This window comes from Cryptomeria japonica, chromosome 7 (assembly GCF_030272615.1).
Source record: "Cryptomeria japonica chromosome 7, Sugi_1.0, whole genome shotgun sequence".
NCBI lineage: Eukaryota > Viridiplantae > Streptophyta > Pinopsida > Cupressales > Cupressaceae > Cryptomeria > Cryptomeria japonica.
The window spans coordinates 87343162-87365468 of NC_081411.1; the positions used below are offsets into that span (position 1 = coordinate 87343162).

The 22307-nt window shown below is 34.1% G+C and overlaps 1 protein-coding gene across 1 annotated transcript; it reads right to left on the minus strand.

Annotated features, from left to right (window-relative positions):
• Positions 1-13480: 13480 nt before the first annotated feature.
• On the minus strand, positions 13481-19234 carry LOC131041474 (FCS-Like Zinc finger 11). Its single transcript, XM_057974582.2, has 2 exons — positions 18211-19234; positions 13481-14194 (listed from the first exon to the last, which is right to left on the minus strand). The coding sequence occupies exons 1-2, from the start codon at positions 18789-18791 to the stop codon at positions 14005-14007; spliced, it is 771 nt and encodes a 256-aa protein (XP_057830565.2). The 5' UTR covers positions 18792-19234; the 3' UTR covers positions 13481-14004.
• Positions 19235-22307: the final 3073 nt, after the last annotated feature.

The following is a 22307-nucleotide window of genomic DNA, read 5'->3' on the forward strand; positions in this document are numbered from 1 at the left end:
TAAGACCAATTTTAGTAGGTCGGCTCTACAAGATATTACAATAAAGACTTTTACAAATAATATAGTATCCGATGCAATAACCGATTAAACATGTCAGCTAAATGCATTTTAGAACAATAATAAATCATCTCCATAGCGTGCCATGCTGATCTGGAAAAGATAAGCCTGTCGGTGTAACCCTAGGTAACCCTGGACCTATTTGTCGGTAAAAGAAAATATGCAAATATGAATATACCATTGATTAATTCTTCAAAACAAAGTGTCCACATGATGTCTTCGACATTACCAAGTGTCTTCCATATCATTCCAAGTGTCGGTGATCATTATATCCTGCGGGTGAACTATATACCAGTAACTGTGCAATAGTTACTTGCTTGTCGGTGAATGTTGTTGGATCTCCAAAGTGATAGTGTTTTAGTAGGTGTTGACATCAATGACAAAACCATACCAAAATACCAACAATCTCCCCCTTTGACATTGATGGCAACACAAGATGGAAAAACCATCAAAGTGCCAAAACAGAAATGCCAAATACCAAAAACCAACAATCTCTCCCCCTGGGAGCAACATGTGTTATCAAAGATTTTCAATACCAAACTCTCCTTAAAAGATAATGTGTTTTTCCATAGATATCTCTCCCCCTTTGACATCAAATGCCAAAGTTACAAAAATCAAGTTCATATACAAAATACCAATCAATACCAACTACTCCCCCTAAGAAGTAGCTTCCTCATCAAAGACCAGAGTAAAAGATTTGTCTTTTAATTCTGTCGGTTGATGACAATCATCAACTGTCTAAGTCTCTACCGGTGGTGGTATGACTCCAAGCTGATCTCTGAGATATTCAAAAGTCTCCTTAAGCAAAGGTTTTGTGAAAACATCTGCAAGCTGTTCTTTAGTATTCACATAAACCAGTTTTATCTCCTTTTCTTCAACTTTTTCCCTTAGAAAATTTAGTTTGATAGAAACATGTTTTGTTTTAGAATGTAATACCGGATTCTTAGATATATCAATTGTTGTAGTGTTATCACAATATATAGTTATAGGTTCCTTGCATTTTACCTTTATGTCTTTCAAGATTTACTTAAGTCATTGTACCTGTGTACAGTTAGTTGCTACTGCAACATATTTTGATTCTGCTGTTGATAAAGATGTACAACTCTGTTTCTTACTCAACCAAGAAACTAATCTCTTTCCAAGAAAGAATGCTCCACTGGTGGTGCTTTTTCTATCATCCACATCTCCTGCTCAATTTGCATCTGTGTATGCACATAGATCAAAATTTTCATATCTAGGATACCATAATCCAAGATTTGCAGTGCCTTGTAAGTACCGGAAAATCCTTTTTACTGTTGATTCATGATTTTCTCAAGGATTGCTTTGAAATCTAGAAACAATACATACTGCATTCATAATATCAGGTTTGGTTTGCGTCAAATACAGTAAACCTCGTATCATATATTTGTATTCAGTTGGATAATTTGTCATTTGTAGTCATAGGTGTGCTTACCTGTTTAGAGTTCTCCATCCCAAATTTCTTTAGTAACTCTTTCAAGTACTTGGATTGACTCAAAAGTATACCTTTGTTAGTCTGTGAAATCTATAATCCTAAAAAGAATTTTATTTCTCCAATCATAGACATTTCAAATTCTTGTTGCATTTTAATAGAAAAATCTTTACATAATCCATCTTCTCCTCCAAATATTATATCATCAACGAATACTTCTATAATCAAGATGTCATCATCAGTTATTTTGTAATATAAATTATTGTCTGCATTTCCTTTAGTAAAACCAATCTTTAAAAGATACTTATCCAACCTTGCATACCAAGCTCTTGGGGCTTGTTTCAATCCATATAGAGTTTTTCTTAACCTGCAAACCATATCATTGTCATCTGTCAAAGAAAATCCATCAGGTTGTTCAATATAGACTTCCTCTTCAAGATCTCCATTCAAGAATGCACATTTAATATCCATTTGATAAACTTTGTAGTTCTTGTGAGCTGCAAAGGCCAAGAATAATCTGACTGCCTCAATTCTAGCTACCAGTGCAAAGGTTTCATTGTAATCAACTCCTCCTTTCTGGGAATATCCCTTACACACTAGTCTTGCTTTATTTCTGACAACCTTACCATCTTCATTAAGTTTGTTTCTAAATACCCATTTGGTTCCAATTACATTTTTATCTTTAGGCCGGGGAACTAATGTCCAAGTATTATTTTTCTCAATTTGTTCTAATTCTTCTTCCATAGCTTTAATCCAAAATTTATCTTGACATGCCTCATTAATAGATGATGGTTCAATTTGAGAAATAAGACATACCTCTTCATTTGCCAATTTTCCTCTTGTCATAACTCCTTCAAATTTGTTTCCAATTATCTGATCTTCAGAATGATTCAATTTTACATACCGAGGTGTCTTAGTTTGTTGTTGTTCTTCAATTACTATGGAATCCTCTGATGGTGTCGGGGTAACTGGATCTTCATTCTGTACCGGTGGATTTAGTGTAGGTTCATTTGTCACAATTTTTGTTGCCGGTTCAGAGTCTATATACCTTGAAGTTCCTCTGAATTGTTCATAAATCTTTACATTTGTACTCTCAACAATTTTCTGCAATCTCTTATTAAAACATCTATATGCCTTGCTCCTAGATGAATAACCAAGAAATATTCCTTCATCACTTCTAGGATCAAATTTGTCAATATACTCATCTCTTCTAATATAACATTTACTTCCAAAATTTATGAAATACTTAAGAGTAGGAGTATTACCAAACCATAGTTCATGAGGGGTCTTACCGGTTTCACCTTTGATGTGAACTTTGTTGAATGTATAGACCGTTGTGCTGACTACTTCTCTCCAATATACATGTGGTAAATTTTCTTCAAATAACATACTTCTCGCTGCATCTAAGATAGTTTTGTTTTTCCTTTCAACAACTCCATTCTGTTGTGGTGTCTGAGGTGCTAATAGTTGTCTTCCGATTCCATTCACTTCACAGAATGTATTAAAGTCCTTAGATGTGAATTCTCCTCCTTGATCTGATCTTAAACATTTGATTTTCTTACCGGTTTCATTTTCAACCATTGTTTTGAACAGTTTGAACTTTCCAAGTGCTTCTGATTTTTCTCTGAGAAAAGTAACCCAACACATTCTAGAATAATCATCAATAATTAGCATGAAATATCTATCACCTTGTAAGCTTTTAGTTCTAGCTAGACCACATAAATCAGTGTGAATCAAATCAAGAGCATTATTGGATTTTTCTGGAATACTTTTGAAACTAGCTCTAACTTGTTTTCCAAATTGACATTCCTTACATATTGTATTCTGAGGTTTCACAATTTTAGGTAGATCTCTAACTGCCTTAGAAGTACTGATCTTTACCATGCAATCAAAGTTTACATGACATAGTCTCTTATGCCATAACCAACTTTCATCTATATGTGCAATCAAGCATGCCTTTTCACTGTTATTCAAATGAAAGATATTACCTCTAGTCTGATTACCGGTTGCAATTTCCAAACCAGTTCTATTCATGATTTTGCATTTTTCATTCTTAAATTGTAACTGAAATCCTTTCTCAACCAATTGACCAACACTTAAAATATTATGCTTTAATCCTTCAACATAGTAGACATTGTCAGTGTTATGCTTACCATCAAGAGATATTGTGCCCTTACCTTTGATTGAACAGGCTTTGTCATCTCCAAATCTTACTAAACCTCCATTGTATTCTTGAAAGTTCAAGAATTTACCTTTGTCTCATGTCATATGATGTGAGCAACCTGAGTCAATGATCCATTCATCTTTTACTTCAACTTTAGCTGTTAGGGCTTGTTCTACTAGTTAAGCAGTAGGTGTCGGTTGATCTTCTATTATAGCAACAAAAACCAATCCATTGTCTATTGGATCCTCATCAGAATCATCAATCACACCTTCATCAGTAATGTAACAAGATTTGTCTTTGTTCTTCTTAAATCTATATCTCTGATATTCAAGATTAGGCTTGTATGTCCTTCTAGCTTCTTCTCTTAGTCTAGCATGTCTATCAGGGCATCTTGAAGCCATATGACCAATCTTACTACAGTTAAAACATTTAAAGGGTGTTTTACCTTCATACTTACTTCCAACTAGACCTTTTGGCATTTTCCTTGCAAATAGTGCTTCAAGTTCTTCAAGTTCTTCATTCTCCTTCCTAGTTTCTTCAAGTTCTCTTGCATAAAAGGCTTTCCAATCTGATTTATCAAATGATGGAGCAGATGATGTTGATGCTCTAAAGGCCAAATCTGTCTTTAAAGTAGTTGTTGGCAATATTGCATTATAACAGACAATGAAAGATTGTTGGCATTTCTTAAGGATATTGAGAAGGTTGTTGATGATTATGGATATAACTGATTAAAGATGTTTTACTATCTTGATATTATTATTTTGTCATTGATGTCAAGAAATTGATTTTCTAATTCAGTATGATGTTGCCATATCTTGAGAAGTATGATATGAAGATTATGAAGAAGTCAGTAAAAGACACAAGAAAGAATATGATGAATAAAGGGATGAATAAGGTATTCAATGGGCAACTACTACCGAGTCAGACAATGATGAGATCATGATGTTTTAGATTGTTTTAACATTATACATATGTTGTAAAATGTAAAGGTTAATACTATACTATGTTATCAACCAAAGAAACTAGTCGGTAAACCCTAAGGAACCTAGTCGGTAAACCCTAAGGTTATCGCTATCGGTTAATGAAGGCAGAATGTCTACCAAGTGAAGTTTAGTATTCACCGAGTTGTTACCAAGTTGTAACCAAGCTATAACAGAAAGCATTAAATGTTTACATGTGGTATTTAATGAAAGAAGCTGATGAGATGGAGCGGATCAATGATTGGTAAGCCATGGAAAAAGTTTGTTAACAAATCTAAGGCAATGGAAAGTTGCCATGAAGATCTACAGCTTAGATTGAACCGCAATACCCTGGCACAAGTTCCAAGACTATTATGCAAGTTCCAAGGCGGGGTAAAATGTTTTCAGATCGAAAGATGCATTGAACTTGGACAAGATTGAAGATTTGATTGCTATGATTGATCATGGGAAATGTGATCAAGGAGATTAAGCGGTTACCTAATTGTTTATAAATAGGAAAATGTTGATAAACAATGTATGTGGGCAAGTGTATGCACAGAGCTGCTACATAGTGATTACTGAGCACAAAAGCTTGAAGACTTGTTAGAATAACAGAGTATAGAAGCCCAGCAGATAGATAAGATTAGTTCTATGTCTAGATTGTATTGAGCAAATAAGAATCTGCTTTAGCATTTTAGATGTGAAGTTGCAGATAGATTTTTATTACTATTATTTTGTGAAAGTGATAGAAAATCTCTTAACCAAGTGGACTTAACAGTCTTATATGTAAATCCTCTAGCAAGGTGACATTTTGATTGAGTGTTTGAAATCCTTTGACAAGGTCACTTCTAACAAAGTGAACATCCTAACAGAACTGAGGGAAATCCCTTAACCGGATCACATCTAGCAATGTAATTGTAATCTTTAACAAGATTTGCTTATAACCGAGCATACTCTAGAAGAGTATATTTCTTAGTGGGTCCGAAATCCCACAGTGGTTTTTCCCTATTTGGGTTTCCACGTTAAATCTAGTGTTATGAGGTTTATATTGTTCATATGCTTTTGAGTTTGTATGTTTGACAGTTTTGGATATATGACTGATATATATGTTACCAAGGTTGAATCTAATGTTTTTATGGATGATTAAGTTTGAATGATTCACCCCCTCCCCCCCCCCTCTCATCTTGTTGGCTATTGGATATGTACTTATATTAAGTATCAGAACTATCAATAGTAACAGGACCAAATTCCTCAATTTCAAAAGCTGAAAGTTTTCCAATCAATGTATCACTAGTTACTGATGTATTAGGCATTGTTATCAACTCATTTATAGCAGTAACCTTCATTTTATATGCCGGTGGCAATCCTCTTAATATTTTTGAAACAATTTCATCCTCACTCAAGGTTCCTCCACAACATTTAATACACAAAACAATTTCATTTACTCTTTCCATAAAAGCAGAAATCCTTTCATCTTCTTCCATTTTCAGATGTTCATATCTGACTTGGAAGCTTTCAAGTTTTGCATTCTTGACTGTGGAATCTCCTTCATTCAGTGTTTCCAAATGATCCCAAATAGCTTTAGCAGTAGACCTATCTAATAATCCCATAATTTGTTGATCTGATAAAGCGCTCAAAAGTGCTTCTCTTGCTTTGCAATCATTCTCCTCATCTTTAGCTAAGGTAGTTGGAGTGGTCTGACCAGCTACAGCAGTAGTATAGCCATTCTTTGTAACTTCTCAGATGTCTTTACCAATGCAATTCAGATGTGTCTCCATCCTGATCTTCCATATCCCATAGTTGGTTCCACCAAGTTTAGGACTGTCCTTCCTGAAATAATTAGTAGTCATTGGATCTCCTCAAGTTGTTAAACTTCTGCAAAAGAGGACTAGGCTCTGATACCAATTATTAGGTCCCGGAGACAACTGGGAAGGGGGGGGGGGTGTGAATCAGTTGTCTAATAAATTCAAACCAAAACAACTTAACCAACTTAATGCTTAATACTGGTAAACCAGTTAAGTATGCCGGTAGACAGTATTAATAGTTAATTGCTATACTGGTAAAGATTAATGCATGAAACATAAACATAAAGTTATCCATAACACATAACACCAATATTTGTACGTGGAAACCTTGTAAGGGGAAAAACCATGGTGGGAAACCTTACCCACAATCAGATGATACTACTGCAGATAGTAAGTGTACATAAATGGGGTCTGCACATGCAGAAAGGCCAATAGCCTAGAGCTCACTGCTCAATCACAAAATGGGAGTCACACTGACTATAGTTGGATAGTTAAATCCAATAAGAATGTACTGCTCAAAATAGCATCTTCATATGCTGGATTCAATACCGGTGTAATGCTGATATGCTTCTACAAAAACCTAGCTTCACCTTCAAATGATGTCTTCGTGTATACCTCTACTTAATCTCGCATATACCTTCTCACAATTCTTTTTTTTTCGCATTTCACATTCGATCTTACATTTATACCATAACCTAAGACCAATTTTAGTAGGTTGGCTCTACTAGATATTACAATAAAGACTTTTACAAATAATATAATATCTGATGCAATAACCGATTAAACATGTCGGCTAAATGCATTTTAGAACAATAATAAATCATCTCCATAGCGTGCCATGCTGATTTGGAAAAGATAAGCCTGTCGGTGTAACCCTAGGTAACCCTAGACCTATTTGCCGGTAAAAGCAAATATGCAAATATGAATATACCATTGATTAATTCTTCAAAACAAAGTGTCCACACGATGTCTTTGACATTACCAAGTGTCTTCCATATCATTCCAAGTGTCGGTGATCATTATATCCTGTCAGTGAACTATATACCAGTAACTATGCAATAGTTACTTGCTTGTCGGTGAATGCTACTGGATCTCCAAAGTGCTAGTGTTTTAGTAGGTGTTGACATCAATGACAGAACCATACCAAAATACCAACATTGGGTAGCATTATCAGGTCAATTGCTCATCAATTAAGTGGCAAAATTTCTTGTATAAATAGAAGCAAAAGACAAAAGATAGAGATTTATTTTGCAATGATATTATCCCAAATCACACTAGCCATCACATCAATGTCATCATAAAAGTTTTATTTGGCCAGGAATCGATGGATGCTTCTATGGTATTGGGCAATTGCCTCTCTTTCTTCAATTTTGCGAAGCTCTCTTTCTGCTTTTAGGAGTCTTTGGTATGTTCTTTGTTCTCTCCTATGTTGTCTTGCCCTCCTTGCACCTGAGATTTTGAAGGTTACCTTTCCTGCCATTGGATTAGGCACATTTTATGCAAAAAATGAAAATTTCTAGAATTGAAAGATTTTTATGGGTTAGGTGCGCAAGATTAACTTATTACGAAACGACAAACAAAACAAAAAAAATCCCCTTTTTTGAGCAATTGCAGATCATTTTAGCAATTGTGGTGGATATTACTGTCAATTGAATGGATTTTGATAGCAATTGCGAATAAATATTTGCAATTGCAATTTTTTGTTTGATCAATTACGGATTTTGATTTTCTATGCACATACGGATATGCAAAACCAATCAAAACAACAGAGGAAGGTTAGATGCATTTCATCTCGGATTCACCAATTGTTTTCATGCTTGAAATCATCAAATCTAAGTTAATTAGACTAAAAGGATGAATCACAAAATCCTTAACTAATTAAGTTGATTTTAAACACAATGCAATGAAATAAATGATAGAAATAGAAAGATTAAACTAAATTAAAACTCCCTATTGTCCACTTGTGCTTCCATTATTCTTCTCCATTATTGTTGGTTGATTGGTGGTTATCAGGTATTGCACTGATTTCCTGCATAAGATGGACAATAATTGTGAAGACTGTGATTTTCGAATGAAATGAGCAAAGAGGTTGAATTTATAGATTTTCAATACAAAAGGGGTGAGAATTTGAACTCAAGTGTTGATTGATAGACAACTAAAATGGATTGATCAGTGAACTCAATAGATTGATCTGCTATTAGAATTGATTGAGGAGTCAACTAGATAGATTGGCTAGCGGACTGAATAGATTAGTTAGTTGACTAAATTGATTGGGAGATGACTGATTAGATGGATTAGAAGACTGAATTGATTGGGTAGTTAGAAAAAGGTGATTTAGAGTTAAGAAGGGGGATTGATTAGTTAACTGAGTTAACTGATTAGTCAATTGATTTGATTACTCAGTTAAGATTTTCAACATGTGTTGTAGGAGATTAACTTGAAATTCAATTTCATTTTGATTTGCATTTGAATTTGGATTTTCGAATGCTCAAATGCACATGAAATTAATTGAAATTCACATTTAGGGAAATGTGAATTTGGAAGAAATGAAATTAATTGGAATTAGGTGAAATTCGAATTTGGGGAAATGTGAAATGAAATTAATTGGAATTAGAATTTGGGAAATTGGAGGAATAATTAATTAATTAAATAATTTAAATGAAATTATTTAATTATAAGAAATTGAATTAATTAAATAATAAAAATAATCAAAACTAAGGAAAATGTCGCAATTAATTAGATGAATAATATTAAATAATTAATATTTGAGATAGGGTTAATTGATTAAAATGATAAATTGATTAAAGAATAGAAATTTGATAATTAGAAATGTTGAATGTGATGATCAGGAGAAATAATTAATTTAATCAAATAATTAAAGAATTCCTTAATTAAATAGACAAATAATGAGAAATTTTTAGGTGTCTACACCATAAACTTGAAATAGCATGGTTTCTTGTTTTCTTAATATTTTTTTTCTAAGTTTTTTGGAAAGCAAATTTTATGACATCAAACTAGAGACAATTATATACAACTTCCAAAAAAAATGAAAAAAAAATTGATAAGTTTAGGTCAAGTTATGCTTGTCATACATAAGGATTTTTCAAAATAGCAATTATGCCCATTAAAAAATTAACAACAAAATATTCCAAATGAATTACAAAAAAAAAATATCTTGATCAAAGGTGAATGTGTTACAAATTTTTTACCAAAATGATTCAAAAAAATACTTTCATTTAGGTCAAACTATACTTGTTGTACATAGACATGTTATGGTCCTACTTTTAAACTATAGGTTTTACAAATGCCTATTAAAACTTAATTTTTATCATCTGGATATTAAATAAATTATGTTTAAACTATAGGTTTTACAAATGCCTATTAAAACTTAATGTGTATTGGATAATAACTTTGAGCACTACAATTTATATTACTGAATTTTTCCAAGATTCATTCTTTAAGTGCTTCAAATTTTTATAGGTCAATTGAGATGAATTCTTAAAAATAGTGAAAACACTCCCACTTTTTAACCAAAAACTAGACTCAACTTCTTGCACACACCCTATGTATTTTCCAATGTTGCATTGATAATTGCAATTAATTGCATGGATTAGTGTGCATAAGGCTACCTTTTAGCACTCGAAGACTTATAGCTGATTGTGCAGGAACTCATTAATTGTAAGTTGTTGAAACAAAAACCTAAATTAAATGAGGACTTCAGTTAATTATTTATAAGGTAGATGTTAAATGATTAAATAAAGTCACTTTTGAAGAGTAATAAGGATTATTACTTTTAAAAGGTGATTTAAAATATTAAATTCCATGAAAGTCTCATTGGATTCATTCTGGTTGTTTGATTTTGGGGGAGACCACAATTGTGGAGGTTAAAAAGGTTTATTCAAGCATAACCTCAGACAAAAATTCTATGACGAAAATCAAATCAATAATGAAAGATTCTCCCTAAACGATATTGTGAAATCCTTCTAAAATTTTGGTTTGATAAAAAACATTTACAAGTACAAACACCCAAATTTCACAATACTAAAAATTTGTCAATAATGAATATGTGCTCAAAGTAGAGTTACTAGTCTGTTGTCACCAGTTCCAAGGTTTGTAGGGGTTTGGGGTTAGACGCCATGTTATTGGTTTATGAGAGACGATTAATTCTGAAGCGTTGATGTCACCAGTTCCAAGGTTTGTAGGGGTTTGGGGTTAGACGCCATGTTATTGGTTTATGAGAGACGATTAATTCTGAAGCGTTGAGCTAATTTATATTTACCCAAGGAGTAGTGCCAGTTGTCCTGCTTTAGCAAGGCTTGATTCAGAAAGGAAGCTAGTCGAATAGCTTGGGAGCCACTAGTAAGGGAGCCGAGCCTTTTTCCTTTGCCACTGATAATCTAAGCTGTTGGAACCATGTCATTGGCTGCCACTCACAAGAGAAATCATTGATGGTTTCTAAGAAGATAAATCGAGGCCATTTCTTCACCACCCCTTGGGAAGTATTGGAGCCAAAGTGCTACAAGGGAAGTTCTAGTAACATGGAGATTGGGAGAGTCGCTAACAATTTAATTTCAAGAAAAAAGAATCTAGAATGAATTGGGTAGTCTCATATTGTTATAATTCATCTGTAGATTCATATATACAGACCATCCGACGTCATGTACTATAATAGAATTTTTCTCCAAGGGAGGAAATCGTGATCTTCATTCTACAGCAACAGGGGGATCGCTGAGAGTTGCCATACAAGGGGAAATCAAATCATGGGTAATAAAAGATCTAACAAACATGGGCGCCATCTTTGTGAGACATGACCATCACACAAGATTGAAATAAGGTTGACCTGTTATCATATTTGCAAAAAGGTAATTGGCCGACCAACCTCCCGGGAAGCTTTCTAGCACGATAAGGAGTTGCCAAGCTAAGGAAGACTCATTCGACACGTGAAGGAAGAACATGTGGGTGTTTGAAAGTGGCAATAAGTTCAATTGTGCAATATTACTTGTGTTCCATTAATCCGTTTTCGGAGTTTAGGAAATTGTTTCTTCTGTAACTTATATCGTAAGCAAAGGAAATCTCTTCATTGAATTGCAATTTGGTGAATGTCTGGCATCATTACAATTGTTTGTTGAATTTTATATAAATGTAAGTCAAACTGTTAGACTACTATCATAAAACATTACAAACAAAAAACCTATCCGAATTTGGTTCAAGTTCAGTGTTGTTCTAACCTCAGGAGATAATATATGCAAAAAGGATGTCATAGAGGCAGCTGATTGTAAGTGTCAAGTTGTTTAAGACAAATCAGGAAATTTATGGTTTGAAGCTACTTTTGATCAAAAGTCTAGCGAGTTAATTATTTTGAAGAATCAGTTGATAGTCACTAAAGGTAAGGTGGTTGTAGCCTTAACAGATTTTGATAAGAAACACAAGTTCATTGAAGCTTTGTTGAAAGGCCCAAGTTGAGGAGAGACAACAAGATGCTGAAGGAGAATCCACTCACAAATTTGCATTTAGTCAAAAATGCTTAAGAAACGAGAGATCTGATTGCTTGAACTTACATTCAAATAAGGATTATTTGCTATGATCTAAGACATGAATCTCATTGTCTTCAGCAAATGATAATAACTTGTTAATTACAATCTCTCTATGCTCCATTTATTTACTACTAGTATCACAGATTTACTTCCTTACATTGAATACTGGATTTAATGTCCCTTTTTTCTTTGAGTGATAATTAATTAATTAAATGTTAAATAGTCCTAAGTCCTATAGGATTATTTAAATTTAATTAATTAGCAGCTGGACATACTCACTTTTGAGGGGAAAAGTAAATTAAAAGAGAAATAAAATAAAATATTACTTTCGAAAAGGAAAAATATCATAAAAGGAGAAAAAAATGCAATGAGGATTCATTCTTGACTTGTTATTTTGAAAGAAACTTTTCCTTGAGAGCTTGAGAGCTTAGCTTGCAGGTTCAATAAACCCTAGGACAGAAACCCTGGAGGTTTTGGCCGTTTGGACGAAAACCTAGATCAGCCCACTTGGTGAATTCAAGTAGGATTCACAGTTGCACATCATTGACCAGTTTTCATGGAGATTTGATGATCTATCTTGCAGATTTTCAGAGTGTTTGTTATTTTAAATATGGAGGCATTTCAAGTGCATGTTACTTGATGGCATTAGACATCTTTTGATTTGTAACAGCAGCATGCGTTTGTAAACAATAATACTTTTCTATATCAAAGAATACCATTGGCTTATTTAAATTCTTTGTATTACATTGATTGATTTCCTTGCAAATCTGTATTGTTGATCTTTGCATGTTCAATTTATATGTTTGCATGTCACAATATTATATTATAATGAAACAAAATATAAGCAAAATCGAAAACCCATATCAGATTTGAAGCAATATCGGAGTATAGGATATTTCAACTGTTTAATTATGTTTGTTTACCTTATTAATCTAAATAGCCCTATTTTTTCTTTTAATACTTAAATCCCAAATCACCAACAAAAATCGAATGAAATGCATCTCCTGTGATACTAAAGTGAATTCTTTCCCTGTTGACACAAAGCTCGTGCTATTGTATCCTCCTTTGCTTCTTAATATTTTAATTTTGCTTTCCAAAGTCAGAATACCTCAAAAAAACTTAATTTAACAAAATTAAAATATATAATATTTGAGTTTAGCCTGGCACTGTCTTATTGGTTAATTTTCTTACAATATTTTATTAACATATGATAATATTCCGTTTATTAGAGGAGCATCACTAACGCGAACATTTTTTTAAAATTTAAAATGTATTTGATTTGGGTTCATGTGAAGTTGCTATTTAAAGTTAGCTTTTCATGTACTTCCATCAATATATGAAAATTCTATTCGTGTTTTCTTCTTGTGATCTTTGTTCCTTTGTTAAGCTGCATTATAAGTAAAACTTGACGACAGACAGAGACAACAAGTGTACTTGCCAGAACATCACGAAGGTATACTGAATTAGCTGCTACAAATAATGCTCAACTGGAAAAACTGTGGAATAAAAAATGATCATAGCAAATTTCAATATTATAGATTTTATTTTATTCTCAATATCGTATCTGTAGATGAAGGCTTCCTTACCAGTCATCCAGATTCACAATGAAATTCATCGCCCGATAAATTGCGTGATAATTCCTCTAAGTGCTCAACCATCTCCAGTTCATTATCTCAAAAACTAACACTGTAGACATGACAGATCAGGGCTACATGGAGATTTTCTGGAATCCTCTCTGCAGTGTTTAAGCAGATCACAGGAATACCGAAATTGTGCGTGTAGTTATACATGAAGAGGCAAAACGTCTCCACAACACTTCCCCAAGGATGGTCACATGGACAATCTGCTATTTTGCTCTGAAATCTATATAAAAACAAAATAATCACACAGGCTTCAGACATGCTAAGAAAAATTATAGCATGTCATGTTTTGGCATAGAGCCAAGAATGCTCAAGTGCAAACTCTACTAAAAATTCAACTATTAGTTCTATATAAATGAAAATTAATAATAGGACATAATTCTGGACAAGGTGCTTCAAGCTGCTGCACGTCTTGCAGATTGGATATTCTTAACTTTCCTGGATTGGGCATTCTTGCCATTGTTGTGTTGGCGAACTGAAGGAACAGCACCCGTTGTTATGACTTTAACTGAGCGTTTCTCATTATGCTCGTCTATAACAATCTGTTGATAACGGCATTCAGCACTACAAAATGCTCTGTCATCCCTGTTAAAGGCATCAAAAGTAGAAATGGTTAATTTAATAGGTCAAGTGTGCTACTAAAAAGCCAACATAAGAGAGTGGAGGAATTTCCTCAATCCATTAAGCAGGACTAAAAGAAAATGGCATCACAACTCCCAAAATTGGTAGGTCTTTATAAGAGGATCGCTACAGAGTGAGTGTAGTGGTATAAACCTTCAAAGAAAAAGTTTTAAGAAGTGAAAACGGAAGATCTGAGAAAAATTGTATTTAAACAATTTATATATGATCATTCATATCAATGTCCTTACTTGTAATAGCACTGCAGGCAGAAAGAAAGAAAGGAAGGAAGGAAGGACAGCATAAAGTTAAAAATTTAGAGTATCAACGGCTATGTGAATTTAATGTTCATAGGTATGCATGTTCTAGCAATCTAGCTTGAATGGTCTGAAAAAAAGAATGTAATATTCAAACATTAGTATGAACAGAAATGCCTCCATCTGCAAAGACCTATATTGAGATGAAACTTCACTGAAACAATCGACTGCAAAGACCAGATAAACATTCATTTCTAGTTTTCCAGTGAGAAAATATGACAGAAAAAAGGATCTAAGTGGGCATAAACTAGATGATGTTAACTGATTCACGTATTTTCACTTGCCCACCCGCACTGGGTTCGCCCGGGGTGCAACTAGGCATACTTGGGGCGAACCCACAGGTAAAAATGCCCAGATCAATTTAAAAAGTGACAAAAACAATTATTTGGCCTTTTCTTTTTGCTAAAGTAGGGTACAGGCACGGGTACGGGTACGAGAGCAGAACATAATATTGAAATTCTGAACTATCAATGATGAAGTATCATACTATCGAATGTACTTACTATTTAGTTTTACAATTCTGTATATTTCTTTAATTTTGTTTTTTGTGTATAATATATATGTACCCAAGGGCAGAAAAAAATATTGCCCATACCCATGTACTGGGTTCTCATACCCGTACTTGTGCCCATGCCTGTGCCGGCAACTTAGTATTAAATACTTCACTAGACAAGTGAGAAGAAAATCATCTCTGCTCACATGTAATCAGCTGAACAAAGCAAGGAGAATATATACATCTCCAAAACAATTCAAAGGCAATGCTTCATTTGCCAAGACAGGCTGATAAGCTAAATGAAAGAAATAATAAACTGACAAATGTGAAATAAATATCATGCATACAAAAGGTAAGGTTTCTGACAAATAATAAGCAAGCTCACCGATTTTTGACAACTACATGTGCAAATAATGCAAGCCAAAGCAAATGGTTGTTTAAAAGCCCTGAATGAAACCTCCACAACATTGTTGCACATCAAAAACAAAGTCCATTCAAACATAGTAGTAATCTACAATATAAAATAAAATATGGGAGTTTCAAATTTTTTAGAAAGCATGAGCTACATGTTCAATAAATACGGCACGGTTTATTTATTAACATTCAATGCTATACAGTTGGTGTTGCAAACATGCTAAATGGGCAAAAAGCAACCTCTCTGGAATATAATCAGACGAAAAGGCCAGGAAGAAACATACATATATTTGGACCGTTCATCGGTCTTTAATAAACACAGCATAACACAATTAAATGAAAGGGGGAAATAAGCAGTCTAACTTCAAAGAATAGAAAACCAGATATAATCCAGGGGTCTTGACAACCACTATACAAGATAAACAGTTTTGTGAGAATTACCAATAAAAATAATGGAAGCTAAGCTGACTACTTATTGAAAGGCCTCCAAGAGAAACCAGATGAATTGTTGCAAATAGATAAAACATTTAAATGCATACATATCTACATTGAATTTGACAAGTGTAATTAACAAAAAATCAATAGACGGATAATCTCTTTGCTAACTGAACCTTTCCTCTACTGTTCTACATCTCTTACCTAAATCCTACATTCCATGGCATTTCGCGGATGGGGATGGGGGACGGCAGGGGACGCGTTCCCAGGACGTCTCCTAGAGGGCCATTTTTAGGGGTCTGGGAGACGGCAATATACAAATTTATATACATATATATGAATTTTTCAAAATATATTAATATATTATAGAGAGAGGGAAATAACTGATAACAACAATATCATTTGTTAAATCTTGAGGGTAATAGTACAACAGCATAATAAATTTCAATGAAGCATTATAATAGCAGTCTCAAACATCAAAATATAATAGTCTATGAAACTAAGCCTCATTCATTCTATCAATATGCAAAGACTTAGAACCATCTGAGTCACTATCACCCTCTAGCAAAAGTGGGATAATCCAATGGTAGCCCAACCAATCCTTGTTGTTGGGTTAGTGTTTTGTTTGGTTTTAACTCTTTATGTCATTTTGGGGTTCCTTTGTGGTTTAGAAGTCCTTGTCAGTCCCCCACAGACCAATAGAAGCAAAGAAAATTAAAAAAACTATTTTTTTTGTTTTTTTAAGCTTTTATCATTCCCAGCCGTAGGGGACAGCTCACCGTTTTGAGGATGGGGGTCACCAAGGGGATGTTCCCTTGCAATCTCGGAGATGGCAAAACATCCCCAAATGGCTGGGGATGTTTCTCGGCATTTCCTGAGATTTTTGGTTAAGTTGGGAAGGCAAGGGGACGTCCCCTTGGCATCTCCCCATTCTCGAAACGGCAGAGGACAAGCATGTCGGTTTTGGAGCAGGAAATGCATCCGTGTGTAACATAGAAAAATCTGATTCCACGGGAACCATACTGTTGAGATTCAGCAATCAAATACTAGACCAGGGTTATTAGAATCTCTGAGTTCAAAACTCGGTTGTGGTGTATTGCAGAGTGAAGGGCATACAAGCTAATTTGGAAGAAAGCCACTCCACTCGCATTCAAACAGATATACAGGTAAGGAAATAAATTAAGATGATCCATAAGCAATCATTTATTTGAGAAGGCATGCAAGCTGTCCAAGGGTTGTTAAAGCATTGGGCTCTTATTGTGAAGACCCAATTTCATATCCCCATAGTGATATCTAATGTAGAATTCTGCATTGTTAATTAGGTTTTCCATTTTTGGCTCCTAGTGTGATTTTAATGGTGGATTTATAAGTTATGACTCTTGGTCTTCTATTATATCTGTCTCAACCTTAAGGCCAGAAACTAAGATTGGCTAAAGCTAAATTCCTCATTCTTTCAGGTTCAGCTGCTCAAATTCAAGGCCAAATAGTTGCTGGTTGGGGCCAAATGCAAACCAGGTCATTTTGTGACCCATCAAAACAAAAAACTTTGCAAAACACACTTCTGCATAATGTGCATAAAAGATTTTGCCCAAAAAATTCTACGTAGATTATCTAGCAGAGCTCTAGATGTATATCTTCCGCAGAAAATCTTCTCGAAATCAAAACAAATATGCACAAAATCCTAAAGTGAAATTGAGAAGCCACACAGAAAGCAAAACGCTCTGCAGATACTGGACCCTTATTTAAAAAAAAAAATTATTGGTATACATTGTTTCTGGTTTTGATTGTACACAGTCAAAACCAGAAGCTAATATGAAATATAATGGACTGAAGAGATTATTTCTTGTTATTTAACATAAACCCAGTTAAACTCCGAAGTATACCTTTCGCTTGACTTGCTGATCAGGTACTCAAAAGCTAACCCATGGTAATTAGGGCGCTCCTTTGGCTCTAACAATCTCCGGCATGGCATTCAAAATGGTCGGCGAACGCCTCGGAATATACCCAGTTACTGGAAGAAGCACCCAACATTGGAAATGGCTAAACTCTAAGAGCCTCACACCATGCACCTCATATGATAAGTTTCCCTACCAGATTGGGTGCCTACGAGGGTTCACTAAATCAACAACGAATGAACCCATCCATTTTTCAAATACTCTAGATTAAGAAATCAACTTCAAAAAATCAACATGCAATTTATCTGAAACTTAAACCTTATTGAATTTTAGACTTTCTTAGATCATCGCTTGCTTTGTTAAATACCCATTACGTTGATCCATAATTGAGAATAGATATCTTTCTGGGTGAAAAATAAGCTACAGTACCTATACATGTAGATATCCTGACCGTGCCCAAGGCGGCGTGTACATAAAAAGCACGCCTGGAGAAAATGAGCAGGTTCAACCACCCTTACGCCATAGACAGAACCAGAAGATCCTCCTCCAGAATGGGCGGCCTCTATTATAGACAATACATGATCTCCACTAACTTCGCTGGCAGCCCCAATAGAACTCATAATTGGTTTCTGGCTATGAAAATCTGAATTGCCTGATTGGAAGTGAAATTGAGCCTGCCCCTGTGACCCCATGAATAGTGGTTTAGCTGAGTGTAGCGATTCAGACATCCCCATGTCCTCTGGGAGGGCGCCCAAAGCAGAGATCTGGTGTTGATTACTCAAAACCGCCCCATTGCTGCACTTCTGCACAGAATCACTAGGATTGAGTTTCCAAGAGGGCACACTTGTCTGACCCGATCCAGGTGCCCTCAATTGCGAACCAGCTGGGAAGGTCGCCCTCTGTTTTTCCTTGGGGACAAGCTCACTCGCAGGGCTGCACGAACCAGAACCCATTTGAGACATACTGGTGGTTCGCCTCATTGAAGGAACACGAGGCCGCTTACCCAACATGATTGCTTGTCCCTTTCCTCTACTATAACACAATAAACCCTAGCCTCAGAAACTACAAAACCCTTCTCTGGGGCCCTTTTTCCGCTCAGCAAAAGCAACCTGAAACACTTCTAAACCCTCCTCTAAACCATGAGCCAAAACGTGAAAAATCTTTTGCTTTTCTTCATTGACAGTGGCAAAACATAAGCTCTAACTAATCGACAATCAATCCCAGTGCCCAAAGGCCTAATTGCATTAATAAGTCAATTCAAAGACTACACCGAACAATTTTCAGAACCAAAAGAAATCTCATGAAGCGCAGATTTACAGCAAGCAACCCATCTAATTCAATTAATCACTGCAGCTAAAATTCAGCAGACTTTTACAAAATGCATCTACTATGAGCTCTACCCAACTATCCACTGACAAGTTTTAAAAGGACACCAGAAAAGCCAAGTTCTTGTGGTGAATCATCACCCAGACGCGGAATTAAATGGGAATTTTCTGAACTCTACACATTGAAGAATCGTAACCGTTGATGGGATTCCCTACGGATGGCCACGATTCGCCGGGAAATAATTACCGGTGAACCTGGTTTTCCTTTCCGAGAATCTTTGCCGTGGATTCTTTTCTTCAACGTGGGTTTCATTTCATTGCCGCCAAAAGAGGACCCATCGAGGGCCACATGTGGCAAATATGCTAGTCCCTTTAAAGTATAAAAAACAATATTGTAAGAACTTTTTGGTCTTTTTTTAATATTCAATTAACAATGGCTTCGGAAGTTGGTGTGTCCTTTCAATTGTGAAAGATCCTCTATTGTTTTATACCTGCAATTATTGAAATAGGTTAAATGTTAAATATTTAGATAATAATGTTAAACCTAATTATGTTAAATTAATAAACTTGGTAGGTCTTTTTTGGGCTGGGAAAATAAAGTTAAACCTACTTCCTATATTAAAATTATTAAAAAAAAAAAGGTTTTATTGAGTTACATAGTTTGATGGTTAAAAATATATGTCTTTGAATTTACTTTTTTACTTTTTTATTTTTGTTTATGTTATTTTTATGCGGAGACGTGCATTTTTGGGGGGTTGGTAATTTTTCAATCATAAATTTATAATATATATCAGAATGTGAAATATAAACTCATACAATTATACATGTTTTATTTATTGAGTTACATAGTTTGATGGTTAAAAATATATGTCTTTGAATTTACCTTTTTACTTTTTTATTTTTGTTTATGTTATTTTTATGCAGAGACGTGCATTTTTGGGGGGTTGGTAATTTTTCAATCATAAATTTATAATATATATCAGAATGTGAAATATAAACTCATACAATTATACATGTTTTATATTATATATGTTTATAGAATTAATTATATTAAATGGAAAATGAAAAATAAATAATAATAAAGATAAGTCTTATAATAAAATATATATTATAAATATACTTGAGTGGTTATTAATCATTGTATTAATCATGGGATAAAATAATTGTTCTATTGATTAGATAAATTTAGAATTTATTTTATTGTTGAATATAAAGTTGATACAAAAAATATATCATGGATAAATGTATTTTATTTTAACATATTTAATTATTTAAATTTATTTATTTTTAAAATTAATTTGTTTTATTTTATAATGGTGATGATAAGAAGGATTTTTCTTTATTTATATTGTTTACTCAAGAACTATTGATATTTACTTCATAATTTTAGGTTTTTTAATTTGTTCATTTCTTAAAGAAATATAATAATAAAATAAATAATTAGTTTAAACAATAAAAATAAGTAAAAAATATCTTTTAAATAATTTCAAAGCAAAACATAAATTAGGATTACTTTTAATGTTTAAATTTTATTATTATTATAAATATTTAAATAAATGTTGCTTTCCAAGTCAATTTTTAGTCTATGTGAACACTACACAAAATATTTAATATTTTATTTAATTTTTAGTTTTTTAGTAAATAATATGTGAACTTTAATCATGGTAATCATTAATGCTTAGATTTGTAACCCTCAAGATTCATAAAATCTCATAATGCCTATTTTTTGCACCTGTCTTACTTTTTCATCAATTAAACTTAATCCAAGATAGTTTCAATGTGTTTGTATGTTCAAAAGGTAATGTTCCCCCTTATACTTTGATTATTCACCCAAGTGTCAAAACTCAAATTTGTCAAAGTGTTTTTCTTTAATGATCATTGAATTGCCTTTGGTTTTGATCTCTCTCCTTCTCTCTTTCTCTACTTATCCTCCTCTACCTACCTCTATCCCTTTCTCTCCCTTCATCAATGTATCTCTCCCTAGCCCTCCCACTCTAGCTCCATCCTCATCCCCCTACCCATATATCTATGTCTAGCACTCTCTCCCTTTCTCTTATCATATATCTATATCGAGCTATCCATTTTTCTTCTCTCTCTCTCTCTCTCTCTCTCTCTCTCTCTCTCTCTCTCTCTCTCTCTCTCTCTCTCTCTCTCTCTCTCTCTCTCTCTCTCTCTCTCTCTCTCTCTCTCTCTCTCTCAAAATATCCTTCCCCTTCTCCATATCCATCTCTCTCTCTCTCTCTCTCTCTCTCTCTCTCTCTCTCTCTCTCTCTCTCTCTCTCTCTCTCTCTCTCTCTCTCAAAATATCCTTCCCCTTCTCCATATCCATCTCCATCTATATATCTATCTTCCTCTTTACCTCCCTCTATATCTCTATCTTCCTCTTTACCTCCCTCTCCCTCTTTCTATCCTTATATCTCCCTCTCTCCGAGTTGCAAACATAACATGACCCTGTTTGTAATGGATTGTGATTACCTTCCCCATTCATAGGTTTTTCATTCATGTTTGGATACTTGTAAGTGGATACATAGTTGTTTTGAAGACCTATATTGCACAAACAACATCATTTTTTAAACAACCTACCAATTGAACTCAAGTACTGCATAAATGGATGCAAAAAATAAACTAAAAATTTTCATAATTGAATTTTCACACATCTTCGGCATACCTATTGCACACTAAGGTGCAATTGCTAGTTTATATAGTTGTAAGCATATAAGTTTTAGAACTTTATTTGAAATTAGCGTTATCTTGAAATTTATTTATTCTCATCTTTATTCTCAATAATTAGCAAGATTTTCAGGAGGTGATCAATTTTAGGACGTGGATAATGATAATATTGATGATCTAAGAGTCTAAGTGGTAGATCGGCAAACTAGAATGAGGGAAGTAAAGATGAGGGTAAAGGAATCCAAAATCAACAAAATACATTTTAAAAAATACTATAAAATTGCTAGCAATTATTATTGATTACATTATGTGAAAGGCGATGATGGGAAATACGCCAAGCTAGGTTAAGATAAAGAAACAGCTTAAGAAGACTGCTAAAACCGACAAGGGGAAGAGTGAAGACTAGCAACGTAACCATTCTCCAAAGAAAGACTAGAAAGAAATTATGTGGGAGTTGTCTAAGAATTGGGGAATCATTTATGGCCCCAATAATTAAGACTTTTCATGGTTTTCGTGTCTATTTTTTGGGTT

Coding starts and splice junctions, on each gene's coding strand:
- LOC131041474 (XM_057974582.2), bottom strand. CDS start 18,791: ATGTTGGGTAAGCGGCCTCGTGTTCCTTCAATGAGGCGAACCACCAGT. Junction 14,195..18,210: donor CAGGATATCTACATGTATAG/GTACTGTAGCTT, acceptor TGCCTTTAACAG/GGATGACAGAGCATTTTGTA.